The sequence below is a fragment of the Hypanus sabinus genome, chromosome 29 (assembly GCF_030144855.1).
Source record: "Hypanus sabinus isolate sHypSab1 chromosome 29, sHypSab1.hap1, whole genome shotgun sequence".
Classification (NCBI taxonomy): domain Eukaryota; kingdom Metazoa; phylum Chordata; class Chondrichthyes; order Myliobatiformes; family Dasyatidae; genus Hypanus; species Hypanus sabinus.
This window is the reverse complement of record NC_082734.1, coordinates 6,969,342-6,990,746: the sequence shown is the minus strand read 5'-3', so window position 1 is coordinate 6,990,746 and position 21,405 is coordinate 6,969,342. Positions and strand designations below refer to the sequence as shown.

At 38.8% G+C, this 21,405-nt stretch overlaps 1 protein-coding gene across 16 annotated transcripts in view; it reads right to left on the bottom strand.

The window, feature by feature from the left end:
* The window catches only part of LOC132382929 (activating transcription factor 7-interacting protein 1-like), a 154,910-nt gene that overhangs the window by 107,007 nt on the left and 26,498 nt on the right, over positions 1-21,405 (bottom strand). For 9 of the 16 annotated variants that reach the window (XM_059953506.1, XM_059953522.1, XM_059953509.1 and 6 more), the window contains exons 2-3: positions 14,040-14,088; positions 11,615-12,625 (exon numbers count right to left, since the gene is read on the bottom strand). The exons of 2 other annotated variants lie outside the window; for them this stretch is intronic. In XM_059953506.1, the coding sequence (XP_059809489.1) occupies positions 11,615-12,159 (545 nt within the window). In that variant the 5' untranslated portion in view covers positions 12,160-12,625; positions 14,040-14,088. The remainder of the gene's footprint in view (positions 1-11,614; positions 12,626-14,039; positions 14,089-21,405) is intronic. 5 more of the 16 variants (XM_059953518.1, XM_059953517.1, XM_059953519.1 and 2 more) reach the window with 2 other exon arrangements.

The window sequence follows — 21,405 nt, the reverse complement described above, 5'->3', positions numbered from 1 at the left end:
AGAGCCATCAGATTAGATGGCAACCTCTAACATCAGGAGGCTCCATGCAACCACTGAACTCCATAAAGAACGGGTCCTGGAGCTGCAGTATGCAGATTACTGTGCTCTTGGGGTCCATACTCCAGAGGATCTTCAGACTGTCCTTGATGTGATGGTGAAAGCATACAGCAGGATGGGGCGGACTGTCAGTACCATCAAGACAGAAGCAGTTTGCCAATGGAGTACCAGTGTCCCACCCACCCTACCCGCCTTCACTGTTGGTGATGAAAAGCTGTCAGTACTGCCATCTTTCAAATATCTGGGGAGCGTTCTGTCTGAGGATAGCGGCATTGACAACAAGATCCAGAGCCACATTAAGCAGGCATCAGCTGCCTTGGGAGACTTCAGCGTAGTCTTTCGAAACATGAGCCTTTGTCCCTCCACAAAGGTCGCTCTGTACCAAGCGGTCTGTGTCACCACCCTCCTTTATAGCTGTGAAGCTTGGGTAACATACAGTCGTCACATCAAGTTCTTGGAGCGCTTCCACATAAGCTGCCTTCAGCGCATCCTGGAAATTACTTGGCGTGAGTACTTGGTCTCACACTGAAATACTTGTAAAGACCAACTGCAGAATTACTGAGGCCATGATCACCCAGCGTCAACTGCAGTGGCTGGGACACGTGATAAGGATATCCCCATGTCGGCTACTCCACAGTGTTATATGGCCAGCTATGTCATAGTCAACGCTCAGCTGGAGAGCTTCTTAAAAATGCTTTAAGGAAGTAAAAGATCAGACCTGAGGACCTGGAGGATGTTGCTGCTGACCGTAAGCTGTGTAGGGACGGGGTTCGTATTCTGGAGATGGAAAGGACAACCAGAAGACAGCAGAAGAGAGCCAGGAGAAATGCAGCCATGGTTGCCATCGCTACCACATATACGTGTCCCACCTGCAATAGAACTTGTGGGCCCAGGATAGGACTGTATAGTCATCAAAGATCTCACCATTAAAGGAGTGGGTGTCATCATCAGATTCCGATGGACAACCGAAGAGAGAATTTCTTAGCTCTCCTCCTTCTCAGCTCCGAAGGGTTGAGGCCTGAAATGTTGACTTTATTCATTTCTGGATGCAGAGATCCTCCAGCATTTTATTTGTGTTGTTTATCAGTACTTTGCTGCTTGGTTTGATACAATCCTCTTCCAAATGAACTTAGATGAAGTTTATTTATTTACTTGAAGGTTTTGGGTATCACCAAAATCATTATTGCCTACTCCTAACTGCAATAGAGCCAGTACTGAACTGTCTCCTCAATCGCCACAACTCTTTACGTGACAACACATGTTACATGCAGTTAAGGAAGAAGATCCAGAATGGAGGAAACTGGGTAATAAATTTTCCTGTTGCCTGTGAGCTTGCCGGAGGACCAGAGGCCTGTTCTGGGGTTGAGGACCGTCTATGTGGGAGGGGGAAACGAGGCTTGCACTGTTCTGCCGAGCAGTGCGGACATTCTATGTTGAACTTCAATATATGACAACACTTGCAGCCTGCCTCCTTAGGATGCGCTTGTGTTAAACAACGCATTTCACTGTGGGCTTTGATGTAGATGTGATAAATAGATGAATCTGAATCCACCGATGTGAGTGAGTTTCCTGTACCTATTGTTCGTGCTTTTCTTGAGTGCTTTTGGGAAGCATAGTTAAAGTTTTCTAGGCAGCTACTCAAATTCTTCGCAAATACATAAGCCATCACTCTTCTCAGAGAGGCATACCACAAAGTCTTGATAGAGTAATAAAGTTCAGTATCCAACACCAAGAATAAATTCAACTCAAACTGATTCATCAAAACATCAATTGGGTCTTCAGTACATAAGGTTTAAGTTTTTAAGGGATTTCCTTCAAACTCCATTTTAACAAAATACAAACTAATGTCATATGAACTGAAAGCCTACTCTACAGTTGCAAACCAGAAACTAAATATTCATGGGGAGTACGGGAGGGTAACCAAACAGATTTATGGAGATTCATGCAAGGATTTCACATAATGTTTTTTGGAAAATCACTGCATCTTATTTGCAATATAGTACAACTACATTCCATATCTTTTAAGCATTTATTGAGTGCCATTTAAAAATGTACAGAGGAACTGACCTTGGACCAGAAGGACAAAGCTTATGGGAAAATAATCCGGTTGTAAAGTAAATGGAAACATATCATGTGCAATGGAAATCAACCCTGTGAAGTAAAAGGATTTGCAGCTAGGTGCATAACCATGTGCTTCTTTCATATAGTTCTCTTTTGTGTACCCAAATCCTTGTATTACTTCTACACTGCAGCAAGATCCAGACTAAAAATGAAATTCAAAATAAATCCAACACATAAATCTATACAGTTCTGCTCTGCAGCTTCACTAATTTGATGGAGCCAATTCATGAAGTTTCTCCCAAGTACAAAATCACCCATTAAGAAATCAAAACTTTGCATTGTTTGCACTGTATACACTAGGAACATTGCTCATCAAATCAGTGCTGCTTATTCATGTTTATGAGTAAAAAAGTAGATATTTTGCACTATTATTTGCTGCACACCAAGAATAAATCTCTTGCGTTTCAATTTTGATTAGGTTAGTATTTCAACCAAATTAAATCTACAATAAATACATGCAGTTAATTACAACTCAAATTTTCCTTTCAAAAATGGTCATATTGCTTAAAATTCAGCAAATTAAAGAATGCATTCACCGAGCTGTAACTTTCATGCATTTCAAATCATTTCACAACATCATTTCAGAACTGTACACATTGGTAGTGTTGCTGATCTGCTTACTGGTGCATTTCCTAACATATTAGAATATTTAGCACAGAGTTTTTCAATTAAGTAGATTGAAAAACTTTTTTAAAAATCCATCAACCAAGATGAAATGGGTTTTGTTTTTAAACTGTAACCAGTAAAACAAACCCAAAATAGATTGTCCAAGATGATGACGCTGCTTACTCTTTCCACTGCTGATCCCTCATTTCCCAGCTGCCCCTTACTGATATCCGCAATCCATTCCTTGGTCTTGCTGACATTGAGCGCGAGGTGGTTGCTGTGAAACCATTCAATCTTGATTCTAATCAATGTATTCACTAAGTCCTGAGCAAGGTCAAACAAAGCCAAACTGTAATGCGTTTCTCAAACTTTCTTGTTGCAATGCCGTAACCTGCATCCACAAATCAAAAGGTCTTCTCATCTTCTAATGTCACACCTCACCAACAGGAGAAAATATATGGATCACTTTCTGTATTCTGGGGCTCATCTCTCAAGTGAAAGTGTAGATGAAATTCACCACTAGTCTGCATTGCGCTTGTGTGCCCATGGAAGAGAGCAGTGGCAGTTTACCTCAGTCTGGCATCAAGTTGTTCCTGCACTTCAGAAACATGGGTATCCAAACACACAAGAGAAATATTTCCAAATCCATTTGCAGTGTAGATGAACTAATTTCAGGTCTGTCTCAGTACAGCATCTTCATACTGAGATTCCAATTACACTCAGGCATCATTTATGAGAGGGCCATAAGATTTGCAGTGTCTTCATTAGACCTTCTAACCTGGCATGCCACTGAGCTTTAACGCAGCAAAAAAAAAGTATCAGAAGCCAAAAAGAAGATGCTTCCAGAATATTCAGAGCTTCTTTGGAAAATACAGCTTCCTGAATGACTTGTTGAAATCCTCAGTCCACACCAGTCAAAATGGAGGAGAAGCATCAGGTAAAACCCGAATCTAGAGTCTCTTTATCCAAAGCACAGGGAAGAACAGTAAAGGAGCACACCATCACCACTACCATTCTACACATCAAGTAGCTCCTGTCCTGCAGATCCCACACAAAATTCACCAACCATCAAAACAAAAATCAGCATTTGGAAAGGAAGCAAGCTATCCTTGAAGTAATGCGCAAGATAACAATAATTCTGCTACAGAGCCCAGAATGCAAGCAAACTTTCTTAACTCAAGTTATTCCTTGGCCAACTTTCAAAAGATAACCAGTACTTACTGAAACTGAACATATTTTGGCATTAAATTATCAAAGAAGAAAACACAAGGAATAACTCAATTTGGATCTTGGTGAAAATCGACTGGTTGTATGATTGTCTCAATCGGGAGGAAAAAAATAGGTAAGCGCTTTCAACCAAAGCCTCTCAATCATTACCACCAACTGTTAAACCCTCTACGTTAAACTAATATCACACAGTATCTCTTAAAATTCAGTCATTGGAAATGATTTTATGTTCTACTCCCCTTCAACAACTGTGTAAACAGTTGACCCTAAAGATGAATTAATATTCAAAATTTTTTAAAAAGGTATCTACATTAAAACGATTTCCTTATTAGACTGGATTTTAGAAATGAACTGTATTCTCCTTACAGTATCCTTAATTGTTTTTGTGCATTCCATAATGAAAGTTATTGTATGAAGTCACTAACTTGTTCAAAATGCTCAATATTCAATAACTATAGAATGGACAAAAAAATGCAGTCAACTGGTCACTGAATTACTGTACATATTCAAATCTGTTGAACATTCAACCAATTAGCATTCAAGAGAAACACATTAATGTACTGTATCTTACAATTATCTAATAAATCAAGAGTCAAATAAGTGAAGGTAATCAGACATTTAATGCATAGTACTTCAGAATAACAACTTTTTCATTACAAACTAATTTATTTTGTGAAAATTTGTCTCCCTACCTCATTTTAACCTAAATATGCAAACTGGTAAGCTTACTTCAAAATAAAACTGGCAATTACTGATTTGTTTGTACAAGCAAAAATCAAGCTTCAATACAAACCAGAAGGAAACCTGTCCATTTAGGGTCATCCTTAGTGCAAAAGTTCAGGTTCTACAAAAAGAGCTATCAAAAGATTTGGCAGATATGATATGCAAGGAGCAAAACGAGCTTAAACAATAATTTGCTAAGTGCATTAAATAATGAAAACTGAAATCTATGTGATTTCAATGATCAAAGCTAAGCTCAAAGTAAATTTTATTATCAAAGTACATATATATCACCACATACAAACCTGAGATTCATTTGCCTGTGGGCACACTCAGCAAATCTATTAAAAACTAACTGTAACAGGATCAATGAAAGATCAGCCAGAGTTCACAAAACAATTGCAAATATAAATAAATAGCAATGAATAACAAGAACATGAGATGAGATGAGATAAGAGCCCTTAAAGAGAGATCATTGGTTGTACGAACATTTCAGAGGGAGCAATTGACTGTCATTATCCCCATTTATTCAAGAGCTTGATGGTTGAGGGGTTGTCACTATTCTTGAACCTGGTCATGAGGACTTGTACCTTCTATCTAATGGCAACAGCGAGAAGAAAGCATGACCTGGGTGGTGGTGATCACTGATGATGAATGTTGCTTTCCTCATTTATAAAAGTTTGTCAAAGTTTTAGATGTAATATAACCATGTAACAATTACAGCACGGAAACAGGCCATCTCAGCCCTTCTAGTCCGCGCTGAATGCTTACTCTCACCTAGTCCCACTGGCCCGCACTCTCAGCCTGTAACCCTCCATTCCTATCCTGTCCATATACCTATCCAATTTTACTTTAAATGACAATACCGAACCTGCCTCTACCGCTTCTACTGGAAACTCGTTCCACACAGCTACCACTCTCTAAGTAAAGAAATTCCCCTTATGTTACCCCTAAACTTTTGCCTCTAACTCTCAACTCATGTCCTTCTGTTTGAATCTCCCCTACTCTCAATGGAAAAAGCCTATCCACATCAACTTTATCTATCCCCCTCATAATCTTAAATACCTCTATCAAGTCCCCCCCTCAACCTTCTACGCGCCAAAGAATATAGACCTAACTTGTTCAACCTTTCCTTGTAACTTAGGTGCTGAAACCCAGGTAACATTCTAGTAAATCTTCTCTGTACTCTCTCTATTTTGTTGACATGTTTCCTATAATTCGGTGACCAGAACTGTACACAATACTCCAAATTTGGCCTTACCAATGCCTTGTACAATCTTAACATTACATCCTAACTCCTATAGTCAATGCTCTGATTTATAAAGGCCAACATACCACAAGCTTTCTTCACCACCCTATCCACGTGAGATTACACCTTCAGACAACTATGCACTATTATTCCTAGATCACTCTGTTCTACTGCATTCTTCAATGCCCTACCATTTACCATGCATGTCCTATTTGGATTATTCCTACCAAAATGTAGCACTTCACACTTATCAGCATTAAGCTCCACCTGCCATCGTTCAGCCCACTCTTCTAACTGGCCTAGATCTCTCTGCAAGCTTTGAAAGCCTACTTCATTATCTGCAATACCACTACCTTAGTATCACCTGCATACTTACTAATCCAATTTACCACCCCATCATCCAGATCATTAATGTATATGATAAACAACATTGGACCCAGTACAGATCCCTGAAGCAGACCACTGGTCACCGGCCTCCAACCTGACAAACAGTTATCCACCACTACTCTGTCTTCCATCCAGCCACTGTTGAATCCATTTTACTACTTCAATATTAATACCTGACGACGGACCTAACTAACTAATTAATACCTAACTAACGTTCCATGTGGAACCTTGTCAAAGGCCTTACTGAAGTTCATATAGACACTATCCACTGCTTTTCCCTTGTCAACTTTCCTCGTAACTTCTTCCAAAAAATTCAGTAAGATTTGTCAAACATGACCTTCCACGCACAAATCCATTTTGATTGTTCCTAATCAGACCCTGTCTATCCAGATAATTATATATACCATATATGTTGAATAATGTCATGTTGAATCTCTGCAGACTCCAGTGCTTTCTGCGCAATTGTACTTACATGCTTCCATCCAGCAGGTCCTCTGAAATAGTAACACCCAGGAATTTTAAGTTGCTAACCCTCTCCACCTCTGATCCTCTAATATGGACTGGCTCATGGACTTCAGTTTTCCCTCTCCTTTCCTTAGTCTGCTGATGTTGAGTGACAGGCTGTTGTTATGACACCAGTCAGCCAAAATTTCAATCTCTCTCCTGCATGCTGATTCATCACCGCTTTTGATTCAGCCCACAACAGTGGTGTTGTCAGCAAACTTGAATATGGTGTTGAAGCTGTACTTTGCCACACAGTCTAAGGTGTTAAGTCAGTAGAGCAGGGGGCCAAGCACACAGCCCTGTGGTGCACCAGTGTTGATGGAAATCATGGAGGAGGGGATTTTGATACCAATGATGACTTTCTACAATCCCTCAACCATCAGGCTCTAGAACCAGAGGGGATAAGTACACTCACCTCAACATTGAAATGTTCCCACAACCTATAGACTCATTATCAAGGACTCTTCATTTCATGTTCTCGATATTTATTACTTATTTATTTTTCCTTTTGTATTTGGTTTACAGATTAATTGTTTTCTATTCTCTTAGGTGCGGTCTTTCATTGATTCTGTTGTGTTTTTTGCATGTACTGTGAATGCCCACAAGACTCAGGGTTACATATACTTTGATACTTTGATAATAAATTTACTTTAAAGTTTGAAATAATTAAGGACATCACGTAACGTCTAAGGCTACCCTAAGGAGGTTTGCTAAGGCTATTGGGGAGTGCTTAAACTAGGATTGCTGTAGGGGTAGAAACTGAAGAGATGGAGGAAGGGGCAGTTGGCTCACAAATAGAGAAAGCTTGGACACAGTGCGAGAGAGAGGATAGGCAGGTGATAGAGAAGGGATACACTCAGACCGATGGTTTGAGATGTGTCCATTTTAATGCAAGAAACATCATGAACAAAGTACATGAGCTTAGAGCATGGATCAGTACTTGGAGCTATGATGTTATGGCCATTACAGAGACTTGGACGGCTCAGGGGCAGGGATGGTTACTTCGAGTGCCAGGCTTTAGATGTTTCAGAAAGGACAGTGAAGGAGACAAAAGAGGTAGGGGTATGGCACTGCTGATCAGAGGTAGTGTCATGGGTGCAGAAAAGGAGGAAGGAGGAATTGTCTACTGAGTCTCTGTGGGTGGAAGTCAGAAACACGGGGTCAATATCTCTACTGGGTGATTTTTTTAATATAAATCACCCAATAGTAACATTGAGGAGCAGATAGGGAGACAGATTCTGAAAAGGTGTAATAATAAGAGTCGTGGTGGTGGGAGATTTTAATTTCCTAAACATTGCTTGGCATCTTCCTAGAGCAAATGGCTTAGATGGTGTGAAGTTTGTTAGGTGTGTTCAGGAAGGTTTCCTGACACAATATGTAGATAAGCCTACAAGAGGAGAGGCTGTAATTGATCTCGTATTGGGAAGTGAACCCGGTCAGATGTCAGGTCTCTCAGTGGAAGAGCATTTTGGAGATAACGATCACAATTCTATCTCCTTTACCATAGCATTGGAGAGGGATAGTAACAGACAAGTTAGGAAAACGTTTAATTGGAGTAAGGGGAAATACGAGGCTATCAGGCAGGAACTTGGAAGCATAAATTGGGAACAGATGTTCTCAGGAAAACATACGGCAGATATGTGGCAGATGTTCAGGGGATATTTGAAATGGCTAACACAAGAGGGCACAGTTTTAAGGTGCTTGGAAGTACGCATAGAGATGATGTCAGGGGTAAGTTATTGTTGTTGCTGTTGTGTTTTTTTTTTGGTTTTTTTTGCACGGAGAGTGGTAAGTGCATGGAATAGGCTGCCAGTGATGGCTGTGGAGGCGGATACAATAGGGTCTTTTAAGACCGCAAACACGAGGAAATCTGCAGATGCTGGAAATTCAAGCAACACATACAAAATGCATTTCGGATTTCCCCCTCCCTCTCCCACTTTCAAATCTCTTACTACCTTTTCTTTCAGTTAGTCCTGACGAAGGGTCTCCACCCAAAACATTGACTGTACTTCCTATAGATGCTGCCTGGCCTGCTGTGTTCCATTAGCATTTTGTGTGTGAGGGTCTTTTAAGACTCCTGGAAAGGTACATGGAGCTTAATAAAAGAGGGCTATGGGTAGCCCTAGGTGATTTCAAAAGTACATGTTCAGCACAGCATTGTGGGCCAAAACACCTGTATTGTGCTATAGGTTTTCTATGTTTCTAATACTCAATCTAGTTTGCAGAAAAAGTCAGAGAAATGAAATATGATAGAAAAAATGTTGAAGTGAATTAAGAAACCAACAATTGAAAAATCAGAAGGCAAAAAAGTCTTCCCTGATCTGCAAGACTCAGATTCTGCATAATCACCTGTGCTCAAATTATGAGTTATATAGAGCAGGAAATAAGGTGAAACCAAATGACTTAATGTAGTTTGCTGCATAGTGCTCACCAGAGCAATAGAATAATACAAAACTATTTTATTTTCTGCCTTTGGGTTTTCATTTAATGTAGGCTCTAAAGTAAAACAAAGTGTAATATTATCTTTGGTAATGTTTGTTCATTGTTTCGATGAATTCTGCCAAATACCTGGGCAGGAAGTCCATAAGATTGGAGCTTACAGTTAGTGATCATGTGTTTGACCTTCTGCAATACATCATCCTTGAACCTTCCACAGCAAGATTGCAATAACTTATGTGTATTCAAAATGCTGAGGTTCAATTTTTGTAGGCTAGCTAATATTTATATTGGATCATCTTCTATCCTCCTGACCTGAGATTGGAGAATCGAAACAAACTGAGATATGCTGCACAAACCTAATAGAGAAGTAGGAAGCACTTAAAAATCCCAATAACTTTGTGGAGATCTCTACAAGGTCAGAAATAATACAATTAAGTAAGAAACACAGCTGTGAAGAGAGCTCAGGAACAAGATGAGACAAAGGATGGTTTAGTCCCAAGAGCAAATTCTGCAGATGAATCTCAAATAAAAGCAGAAAAGACCGGAAATACTCAGGTCTTGCAGCATCTGTGGAGAGAAAAACAGAGTTAATATTTCAAGTTAATGATCTTACAGCATTTTATTTCTTTCTCCACAAATGCTGCCTGACTTGCTGTGCACTTCCAACACTTTTATTTAATGATTTAGTTCAAGATAAAAGGTTTTAGACTTGTTGTCTATCTACGCCAAAACAGAGTTATTGGCAACTAATACAAAACACCAGGTTCTATTTGAAATAAATTTGACAAAACTTTCCTTGAATTGAAAGTATGATTTTCCTGTGCCAGACTTTTAGCAGCAGGCCGCCTTGAAATCTTTGTAATGGTCGTCTTCTCATAATCAGGGTAAGTGTACTGTATTATGTACTGGTGAAGTGACTGAATAAATTAATTTGGTGTGCAATTTGCAGCAGAAGATTAAGTGTCTGGTGTGTTTGTTAATGTGACTAAGTGAAGGCAGGCCACATTTTCAGCAGCAAAATTAATCCACACTACTTCAGAGTTACAGAGCACTACAACACAGAAACAACCCTTCAACCTTATCAAACCAGTGGCGGTCTGGTCTTATTTATCTGTATCCTGACAAAGCTCTTCATACCCATCTCATCCATGTAACTTTTCAAACATCTCTTAAATGTTAAGATCACACCTGCATCTACCACTTCTGCTTGTAGCTCATTCCACACTCACGTCACCCTTTTAGTGAAGAAGATCCCCTCAGGTTTTCCTTAAATATTTCACCTTTCACCTCAAACCTGTGACCTCTAGTTCTACACTCACCCACCCTGAAGTGAAGAAGCCTTCTTGCATTCACTCTATTGATACCACACATAATTTTGTATTCCTCTACAAGATCTCCCCTCGTTCTAGGAATAAAGTACTAACCTATTCAATATTTCCCTATTACTCATGTCCTCAAATCTCAACAACATCACTGCAAATCTTCTGAACTTTTTCAAGCTTATTGATATCTTTTCCCCTAGGTGGTGACCAGAAATGCACATACACCAAATTTTGCCTCACTTTCAAGGAATTATGGATCTGTATTCACAGGTCCCTTCATTCTAACACACACCTCAGTACCCTACCATTCACTGTACAAGTCTTACTGTTGTTCGTCACTCCAAAGTGCAACACCTCACACTTGTCTGCATTAAATTCTGCCATCTTTCAGTCAATTTTCCTAGCTGGTCCAAATCTTGCTTGTTTTGATAGGCTTCCTCATTGTCTACTATGTCCCCAATCTTGGTGGCATCTGCAAATTCGCCAATCCAATTTTCCATATTACCATTTGAATCATTAATATAGATGGTAAACAATAATGGATCCAGCACTAATCCCTGCAGGGTACTACTTGTCACTGGCTTCCAGTCAGAAACAATCTACCATAAATTCTGGACTACAGAGCGCACCTGATTAAAAGCCGCACGCTCTAATTTTAGAAAGAAAATCAATTTTGTACTTGTACAGGCCGCACCGGATTTTAAGACGCAGGTGTCCCAAGTTGTAATATGAGATATTTACACAGAAAGATATTACACGTGAGGATTTTTTAACTTTTAATTAAATCCGTATGGTAACATAAACAAATACATATTGCAAATGCTTTTTTTCGAACAGTGCCTGTAACACAGCTACTTTTAAATATACATACGTATCGGTAACACACAAATTACGTTGCGTATACTTTTTTACTGAACAGTGCACGAACAACATTCCAATATCTCCTAACGACTGGTAAAAAAATATATGTACTGCAGCCTACCAGGAAAAGTTATTGATCGCCTTCTTCATCTTCCTCCTGCGCACTATGATATCATCTGGCCCGATGGAATTCTCCGCTATCTTTGTTTGAGTGAATGTGCGGAAGTTAGCAAGTTTTTCCTCGTGGTCGGGAGGGAGCTGCTGACACAGAGTCGTGCGTACCCTGATGGACAGGCCTTTTCGTCTCATAAATCTAAAACACCACGATGGCCCACCTCTAAAATCTTCGATTTTCATTTTGGTGGCGATTGCTTTAGCCTTCAGTCTGATCTGCTCAGTGGAAACATCGCGGCCGCCTGCTCTCTGTGTGTTAACCCAGTTTTCAAGAAAGTTTTCAAGTTCGGGCCATCTGCTATGATTACCTCTGAAAGCTTTTGTCGTCTTTTTGCATTGACTCAGTTCTTCATGCTGGCGTCTCCACCGTCTCACCATCGATTCATTTATGCCAAAATTATGTGCAGCAGCTCGATTTCCTTCTTCAACCGCCAGATTGATCGCCTTTAACTTAAAAGCTGCATCATATGCTTTTCTTCGAGTGTTTTCCATGTTGATGAGGGTGAGTACAAATGACTGATTTACAATAATTTAATTGTGAAAGTGTGCTTGATTTATCGTACAATTTCATTAGACCTCTGTGAACTACTCATCAATTTTATTGGTCTACTGTTACGAGGCAAAATGTTTTTGGCGGCATGAAAAAAAAACATGCATTAGCCGCACCGTAGTATAGGCCGCAGTGTTCAAAGCGTGGGAAAAAAGTAGTGGCTTATAGTCCGGAATTTACGGTACTATCTTCTCTGGCTTCTTAGCCAAGCCAATGCTGAATCCAACTGACTACTTCATCTTGAATGCCAAGCAACCTAACCTCTGGACTAGCATCCCATCCAAGGCCTCAATGACAAATTCACAGAAAGAAAATAGAACTTGGTGCTTAAGTGAAAATCACGTGCCCTCTTTCCCTTTGTCTGATGTCATCATTTTCTTTCTCCTTTTCAGACATTCCTGGAAAAATCTAGGCAAGAATTGAAACAGTGTTTAAAGAGAATCTTATCAAAACAGATTTAGTTCACAGTTAATGAGCGTAACTATTGTTTTTTTCCAGAATTCAAATCTACAGAGGTGAACTTCAGCTAAAATCATATGAAGTCAGAACATATCAGGAATTAAACACAAGAAATCATTGATTTTGCTTTATACTTGTGCGCATAACAGCATCCAGAAACCGGATTTTAAAGATGAGATATAGTTATAATCTGAAGTATATGCATGCATTGGGTATTCCATGTATCAAGCTGACAAGCCACTTTGATGAAGACCAGAACTAAGACTTTTTTTTAAAAAAAAAAGTACTGCACTGTTAGATTCAGAAATTTATTGTATCATGATGCAAAGCTTATTAAATATAGCACAACACAAGTGGTGCCAAGAAAAGTAAGGATCTTTTTTTAAAAAAATACATTCATTCCTTCTACGACTAATGTAACTCTTCTGTCCATTAACCACATGCACCCAATCAGGAAATGCATTTTTATATTTGGTTCATTAAATGAGTTTAAATTATTTTGCAATGACTTCCATTGATTCTTAATTAATGATCTGAACACTTGTTATCAATTCAGCAAAGAATCCTTTTAAATGTCATGGAATACATGGAATTTGGAAATGAAACAAAATAGCGGGAATGAATCTCAACATCTCATCCAATACTTCCATTTCAATTCAGTAAACCAAAATTATCTAATAAAAGTTTCTGTAGGATTCTTCACAACACTGCTTATACTGATGCTGCAATACATCAAGATGACAATAAATTATGAGATCAAAATCGAGAGAGAAGTGCAGCTGTTGTACGATTAAACATTGTCTGGTTGTCCTAATATGATGTTAATATTTATTACAGAGCACATTCTGTATGATTGAACACAGTGTCTACAAATAAACACAACGCAAGAATTCAATTTTGATCTGAGTGGTGCTTTCTCGCAATTTTGACCTCAATTTTGCAAAACACAAAAGGAATGTTATCTAAGATTGCTACTCCTAAATCAGGCTATGTGATTCATGCTGTAAACTTGTTGAGATAGAACAGAAAGAGGCTCCAAAATGATGTTCATCATGTCTGGATTCATATAAGTCATGGCCAATGGCCAATAGAGTGAAATATCACATTGGTGCAGTAATCCTGGAAGCATATTAAACCATAGACAGGGAAGAAAACAAAATTTCCATACACCCAAGCAGAATATGTGCAACAGCATCATCTTCAATCATAAGACAATTGTTTGCATAATTTGTGAAGGTTCCTTTGTGTCACAGTGGGAGAAAAATGTGACAATCTTTACTTCAAACTAAGGTATTCTTGAGTGAGATTGAATTGCTACAGCAAAATTAGCTTGTTAACTTGAAATATCAAGCAGCAACCATACCTTTTGATTTATTTCAAGCAGACCATTCAGTGTTTCACTTTGGTCCCTCCTGAAAGAAATTGGAAAATAATCTTAGACTCTTGCAAACAGCATTTAATGAGCAACATCAAGTAGAGAACAAATTTACAAGACACGTCTTATTCAGATAGCAGTGCATTCAGAGTATGTACTTTATGAATTTCTTTCAACCCAGTAACCATTATTAGGGGGTGGTTAATATCAAACTTCACAAAATAATTTAAGGTTTCCAAAATATGAAAAAATGCAAAATGCAGCAGATGCTAAAAGTTTGTAATAAAAACAGAAAATGCTGAAAAAATACTCAGGTTAGGTAGCATGTGCAGAAAGTTTCAGATATTGAAAATCTGCTTTTCTCTTCACTTGCTCGGTATTTATTTACAACTTTATTAAATATGGCATTTCAAGTTGTTTTGTTCAATACTGGATAATGGCTAGATAAAGGAGAAAACTTTAAATTACTAGCAATCTTTTTGCTCTTTCTATTGTCAAGAATTTTCAATAAGCTTTTGGAGCTTCAGGATATCCCTCATAGTCAAACTAATTTATTATGTAGCTCACCGTCAAACATTTTTAGTAAATAATATTTTAGAGTAGAAGATTATTTAAAACTTGGACTACAACAAAACAATCAACTACAGATGATACAAATATCAGAATTAATTTAGGCATTTATCACATCAGTAAGAATGAAGGTTTGGGTTTGATTTTTTTGAACCTTACTTCTGAAATATTTTATTGAACCTTACTTCTACTTTACTGAAGTGTGCAATGGTTAAATTGCCCTATGCAGAGGTTTCAGGTGTGCATTTAATCACACAGTAGAAGTAGAATAAATATAACTTGCTTCAAAGTTAACAAAAAAAACCTACTGTTTTTATTAAACTGCTAATTGTTAACCAATTGTCTGCTGTATGCTTCCATGAGGTCACCATTTTTCTATCATGGATATCTTAGTAATCAGTTGTGGTTCAACAGCTTTTAATATAACCATATAACAATTACAGCACGGAAACAGGCCATCTCAGCCCTTCTAGTCCGTGCCGAACGCTTACCTAATCCCACTGACCCACACTCAGCCCATAACCCTCCATTCCTTTCATGTCCATATATCTATCCAATTCTACTTTAAATGACAATACCAAACCTCCCTCTACCACTTCTACTGGAAGCTCGTTCCACACAGCTACCACTCTCCAAGTAAAGAAGTTCCCCCTCATGTTACCCCTAAACTTTTGCCTCCAACTCTCAACTCATGTCCTTTTGTTTGAATCTCCCCTACTCTCAATGGAAAAAGCCTATCCACATCAACTTTATCTATCCCCCTCATAATCTTAAATACCTCTATCAAGTCCCCCCCTCAACCTTCTACGCGCCAAAGAATATAGACCTAACTTGTTCAACCTTTCCTTGTAACTTAGGTGCTGAAACCCAGGTAGCATTCTAGTAAATCTTCTCTGTACTCTCTCTATTTTGTTGACATGTTTCCTATAATTCGGTGACCAGAACTGTACACAATACTCCAAATTTGGCCTTACCAATGCCTTGTACAATCTTAACATTACATCCTAACTCCTATAGTCAATGCTCTGATTTATAAAGGCCAACATACCACAAGCTTTCTTCACCACCCTATCCACGTGAGATTACACCTTCAGACAACTATGCACTATTATTCCTAGATCACTCTGTTCTACTGCATTCTTCAATGCCCTACCATTTACCATGCATGTCCTATTTGGATTATTCCTACCAAAATGTAGCACTTCACACTTATCAGCATTAAACTCCACCTGCCATCGTTCAGCCCACTCTTCTAACTGGCCTAGATCTCTCTGCAAGCTTTGAAAGCCTACTTCATTATCTGCAATACCACTACCTTAGTATCACCTGCATACTTACTAATCCAATTTACCACCCCATCATCCAGATCATTAATGTATATGATAAACAACATTGGACCCAGTACAGATCCCTGAAGCAGACCACTGGTCACCGGCCTCCAACCTGACAAACAGTTATCCACCACTACTCTGTCTTCCATCCAGCCACTGTTGAATCCATTTTACTACTTCAATATTAATACCTGACGACTGAACCTTCCTAACTAACGTTCCATGTGGAACCTTGTCAAAGGCCTTACTGAAGCTCATATAGACACTATCCACTGCTTTTCCCTTGTCAACTTTCCTCGCAACTTCTTCCAAAAAATTCAGTAAGATTTGTCAAACATGACCTTCCACGCACAAATCCATGTTGACTGTTCCTAATCAGACCTTGTCTATCCATACAATAATATATTACATCTCTAAGAATACTCTCCATTAATTTACCCACCACTGATGTCAAACTGACAGGCCTATAATTGCTCGGTTTACTCTTAGAACCCTTTTTAAACAATGAAACCACATGAGCAATACTCCAATCCTCCAGCACCATCCCAATTTCTAATGACATTTGAAATATTTCTGTCAGAGCCCCTGCTACTTCTACACTAACCTCCCTCAAGGTCCTAGGGAATATTCTGTCAGGACCCGGAGATTTATCCACTTTTATATTCCTTAAAAGCGCCAGTACTTCCTCCTCTTTAATCGTCATAGTTTCCATAACTTCCCTACTTCTTTCCCTTACCTTACACAATTCAATATCCTTCTCCTTAGTGAATACTGAAGAAATTGTTCAAAATCTCAAAATATTTTCTCAAAAAAAATTTCAAAATATTATTCAAAATATGAACCGATAAGGCCAACTTAAAGGAACAGTGACTACTTAATCTTGAGTAAAACTTTAATATTTGGATAAATACCCTAGCAATTAGTCAATAGAAAGAGAATCAAAACTGGAGAGCATGTACAGCTAGAACCAGATCCCATTTGTCAATCACTATTGCTCTCAGAGTCAGAGTCACAGAAAACTACAGCACAGAAACCTATGAAGTGAAATTTGTCTTGTGGCAGCAGGACAGTGCAAAGACACAAAATTACTACAGATTACCCATGAAGGATCCCACCCACCCTCCTCATAGACTGTTTGTCTCACTCCCATCAGGGAAGAGGCCATGTAGCATCAATGCCAGGGCCACTAGACTCAAAAGGCACAGCTTGAAGGGTAGAGAGGCCTACAACATGCTGTATCTCAATAAATAAAGTTACTTTCCCCAAGCAGCACAACTGAGCAACACCTCCACCCACTAACTCCACCACTACTTTATTACTTCCTTTCAGTCAGCCTAGTATCACTTTATGCACATATAATTGTCTTTATCTATCTATCTATTTATTTATTTATTTATTTTGTGTATTTGTCTATCTTTTCTTTTTTTCCTGTGCTGCACCTCATCTAGAGTAACTATTATTTTGTTCTCCTTACACTTTTGTAAAGGAAATGACTAAACAATCTTGAATCTTGAAATAGTGCAAAAAAAAAGGCACAAGATGGTGTTTGTGGACCTTTGAGAAATCTGAAGCAGAGGTAAAGAAGCTGTTTCTGAATTGTCTCCTGTACCTCCTAGTAATGAGATTAGAGAATGATCTGTATGCTGTGGATTCTTAAGGCTTCTTGAGGCACTACCTCATGAAGATGTCTTCAATGTTAGGTAGCGATGGAGCTGGCTGAGTCTACAAAACCCTGCAATTCTGTGCATTGGAGCCTTTATAGCATGCTGTGATGCATCCAGTCAGAATGCTCTCTGTGGTACAGCTATTGAAATTTGTGAAACCCCCTTTTTACTGGGTTCTCATTAACCCCTCACTGACAGCCATCCGAGTCAGTGGTGAGAAAACCACCTTTCTCTGACTTGGTACATCTAGGGTCACTATGACCTGTGAGGATGGGGTGTCTTGCCCACCCGAACCCCCATCAGTGTGAATACTGTGTAATTTACTAACCCCATGCAAGCAATAACTGCATACAACAATAAAGTATATTTATGAATGTTAACTTAAGTTATTAAAGAAAAATTTAAACAGAAAGGGCTCATCATAATTAAAAAGTTAAATTTGCACTTGTTGGAGCTCATCTTGAAGTTGTTTTTAACTCATGCACTGGACTCTCGGACTGGGTGAAAGTGCACACCGCAATCCGAATGTCACTTGAAATCAATCTCAAACAAACTGGTCCCTCCTCCTTGAAGCCATTCACCTGCACAAAGCACCTTGTGCAACAGGAACAGCATCCTCAGCCATCTTCCCTTGTCTTCTCCCAGCTGCTGCCAAAAAAAAACCTTGACGCATGCCAGTGTCCGTCACAAAAACCTCTCCTAATTTTTCTAGAACCTTCTCCCAATTTCACCATCCTGATTTGCTGACACAACATTCCCAAGTTGAACAACAAAGCCCTCAAGCAACTCCATTAGTAATAAAAACTTGCCTGGCCATTCAGAACACAGGGCAAGATGGTTGCTATTATGTCCTTTCATAACAATGATAACTGTTATAAAGTACTTCACTGATGTATTTTGAAAAAAAAATAGATAGTTACAGAAAATCTATATAAATACAAGTAATAAATCAATGTTCTTATGACTGCTCTATTATTCTGTCCATACCACCATCCTGGTTTCAATTATTTTGTTCTTGTCTGGGGTTAATAATTTCCTCTCACCCAAAGACAGAATCCTTACTAAAGGTTTGGGAAGAATGTACACAAATTGCCATGAGGATTTGTTTTATACAATGCTTTAACTGATTAAATAGGGAAATAGTCAAGAGTTCAAAGTAAATTTATTATTAGAGTACATATATGTCACCGTATATAACCCCAAGATTCATTTTCTGGTGGGCATACTCAGTAAATCCAAGAAAACAATAGAATCAACAGCAGACTGCGCCCAAAAGAATTAGCAAACAAACAATGTCCAAAAGACAACAAACTACGAATACAAAAGAAAAATTGTAATAATAAATATCGAAAACAGGAGATGGAGAGTCCTTGCAAGTGACTCCATATGTTGTGGGAACAGTTCAGAGATGGGCTGAGTGAAGTTATGCACTCAGGATCAAGAGCCTGATGGTTGAGGGGTAATAACTGTTCCTGAACCTGGTGGCATGAGTCCTGAGACTCCTGCACCTTCCTGATAACAGCAGCGTGATCTGAATGGTGGGGATCCTTCATAATGGATGTTGCACTCTTAGCAAATGTAAGGGAAACAACTCACCAAGTTAAACAAATCTGGCTTTAAACAAAGGAACGTTTGCCCATCTTTGTATGCAGTTATTCATTGATTCCACTGTGTTTCTTTGTGCTTACTGTGAATGCCTGAAACTAAATCTCATGCAATATATGGTGATATATACACACATCTATATGTAGACACACATGCACACTCTCTTTGATAATAAATTCACTTTGAGCTTTGCTGGTCTATTTAAGAGTCAGTTATGGCTGTTTTCAAGGCAGACCATCAGTTGTAGATATTTTGCAGCTCTACTGGCTCGAGCTAACAGGTTGCCTGTGATGTGTTCTCTTCTTTCATAGCTTCAACCCTGTTGTTCTATGGCAACATTTTGTAGTCAGTTTAATGGAGGTTAATAAGACATACAGGGCAGAGGTCAGTCCAACAGTCATCAATACTTGTCACAGACAGGTGACAGATCCTTATGGTCCTTCTATCAATGATATAATTCAATAGGTGCCAATGTCGGACCACAGCTTATACCTCAAGGTCCTGACAAAATAGGCTACTGATTGTGACAAAATCATCTTGCTGATCACAAAATGCAAGGATTGTATTTTGAGGGTGAAGTCATCCTGGAGGATCAGTTTGTTGTCTTTCATCTTGGGGGATAGACTTCTCACATGTTGAAGCAGAAATCCTGTCTCATTTAACAGGAAACAAATTCAAAATCCAAAGTCAGATCAATGTCAGCAGATGAGTGGCACTACAATGATAATGCTTATGTTTGCTCACATTTGAAGGCCGAGATCTATATCATTGACTGACCAAGGCATACACTGTTCAACATCTGCAACACTAAAGCTCCTCTCTCTACTTGTTCCTTGCTGTATTACACGCTGAAAAGAAACAGAAGCAGGCTTCCCATTCCATAGACGCCACATTTCCGCAGTTACACTGACAATGAAATCCACCATCACCAGTGTACCAACACAGTATTTGGTTCACCTAGGAAAATGCACTTTAAAAAATATCAAAACTAGAAACATGATACAAAATTAATCTATCAGGCATCAGTATTTCAAACCTTGAAGTACTTGCTGTTAGTTCAATTCTCAACCATATCAAGGCACTGGAAAGATTGTCACTGCTAAAAATATTTTCCATCTTCAGTGGAAGGTCAAACAAACCATTCTTTCCCAGCTAACATCCCCAACCTAATTGCACTCAGTTGGCTCTGTTGAGTAGGCCATGTTTGTGTGCCTAGCATCACAAAACAAGCTATTCCCTACTGGCACAAACGAGATAACCAGGCAGATGAAATAAATTCAAGGATCTTCTCAAATGCTCCTAGCGAAAACAAGCACAGTAATCCCACTGATTCAGAAATTCATCTAAAACTGTTCAAAGGATAAAAGGACCATTTTGAACCCAAAATGAGCAATATGCAGTGTGTACATAGAAGTCCTGAGTAAATGACCTCAAGCTATTCAACTACCCACTTCATTGGCCACCTTAAGCTCCACCAGTCAATGGGTTAATGTTTTCTAGATTAATCACAGAACCCAGGGAGTTAGAAATGGGAGCAAATCATTCATGTGCCAAACGGGTAATCTAAGAAAGAGGAGCATATTAAGGGCTCTTTATTTTGACAGTACTCATTAAAGATATTAAAAGATGGTTGGATAATCACTCAATTCCTTCAAAATCCAAACTCTGTCTTAAATAATCCCACTGACCACTTACTTAACTGTACAGAACTCCAGAGATTCACAACAGAGACATCAAATCCCCCTCTCACTCTTCAAAACTCCTGTAGATACAAGCCTTCACGGTCCAGCCTTGCACTATGAGACAATGAACCCACTCCATGTATTAGCTTTTTCTGAGCATTTCCAATACATTTACATTCTTCCTTATTTAGAAATTTCAAATATTACACTGTGCATTGGAGATTCCAAATGAGGCCTCACTTTTGTCCCGTATAACTAAAGTGTAACCTTCCTGTTTCTGTATTTAATTCTCCTGCAACAACAACATTCTGAAATAAAAATGGAAAAAACTAAAGGCTCAATAAATCAGCTGGTGTTTGTGGAAAGAGAAAGAGTTAATGTTTCAAGTCAGACACTCAGCCAAAACTGGGCAAGACAGAAAACAAATTAGTTTTCAGTGGCAGAAAAGATGGGAGAGATGAGAAAAGAACAGGATGTCTAAATGAGTGAATGTGACAGTCAA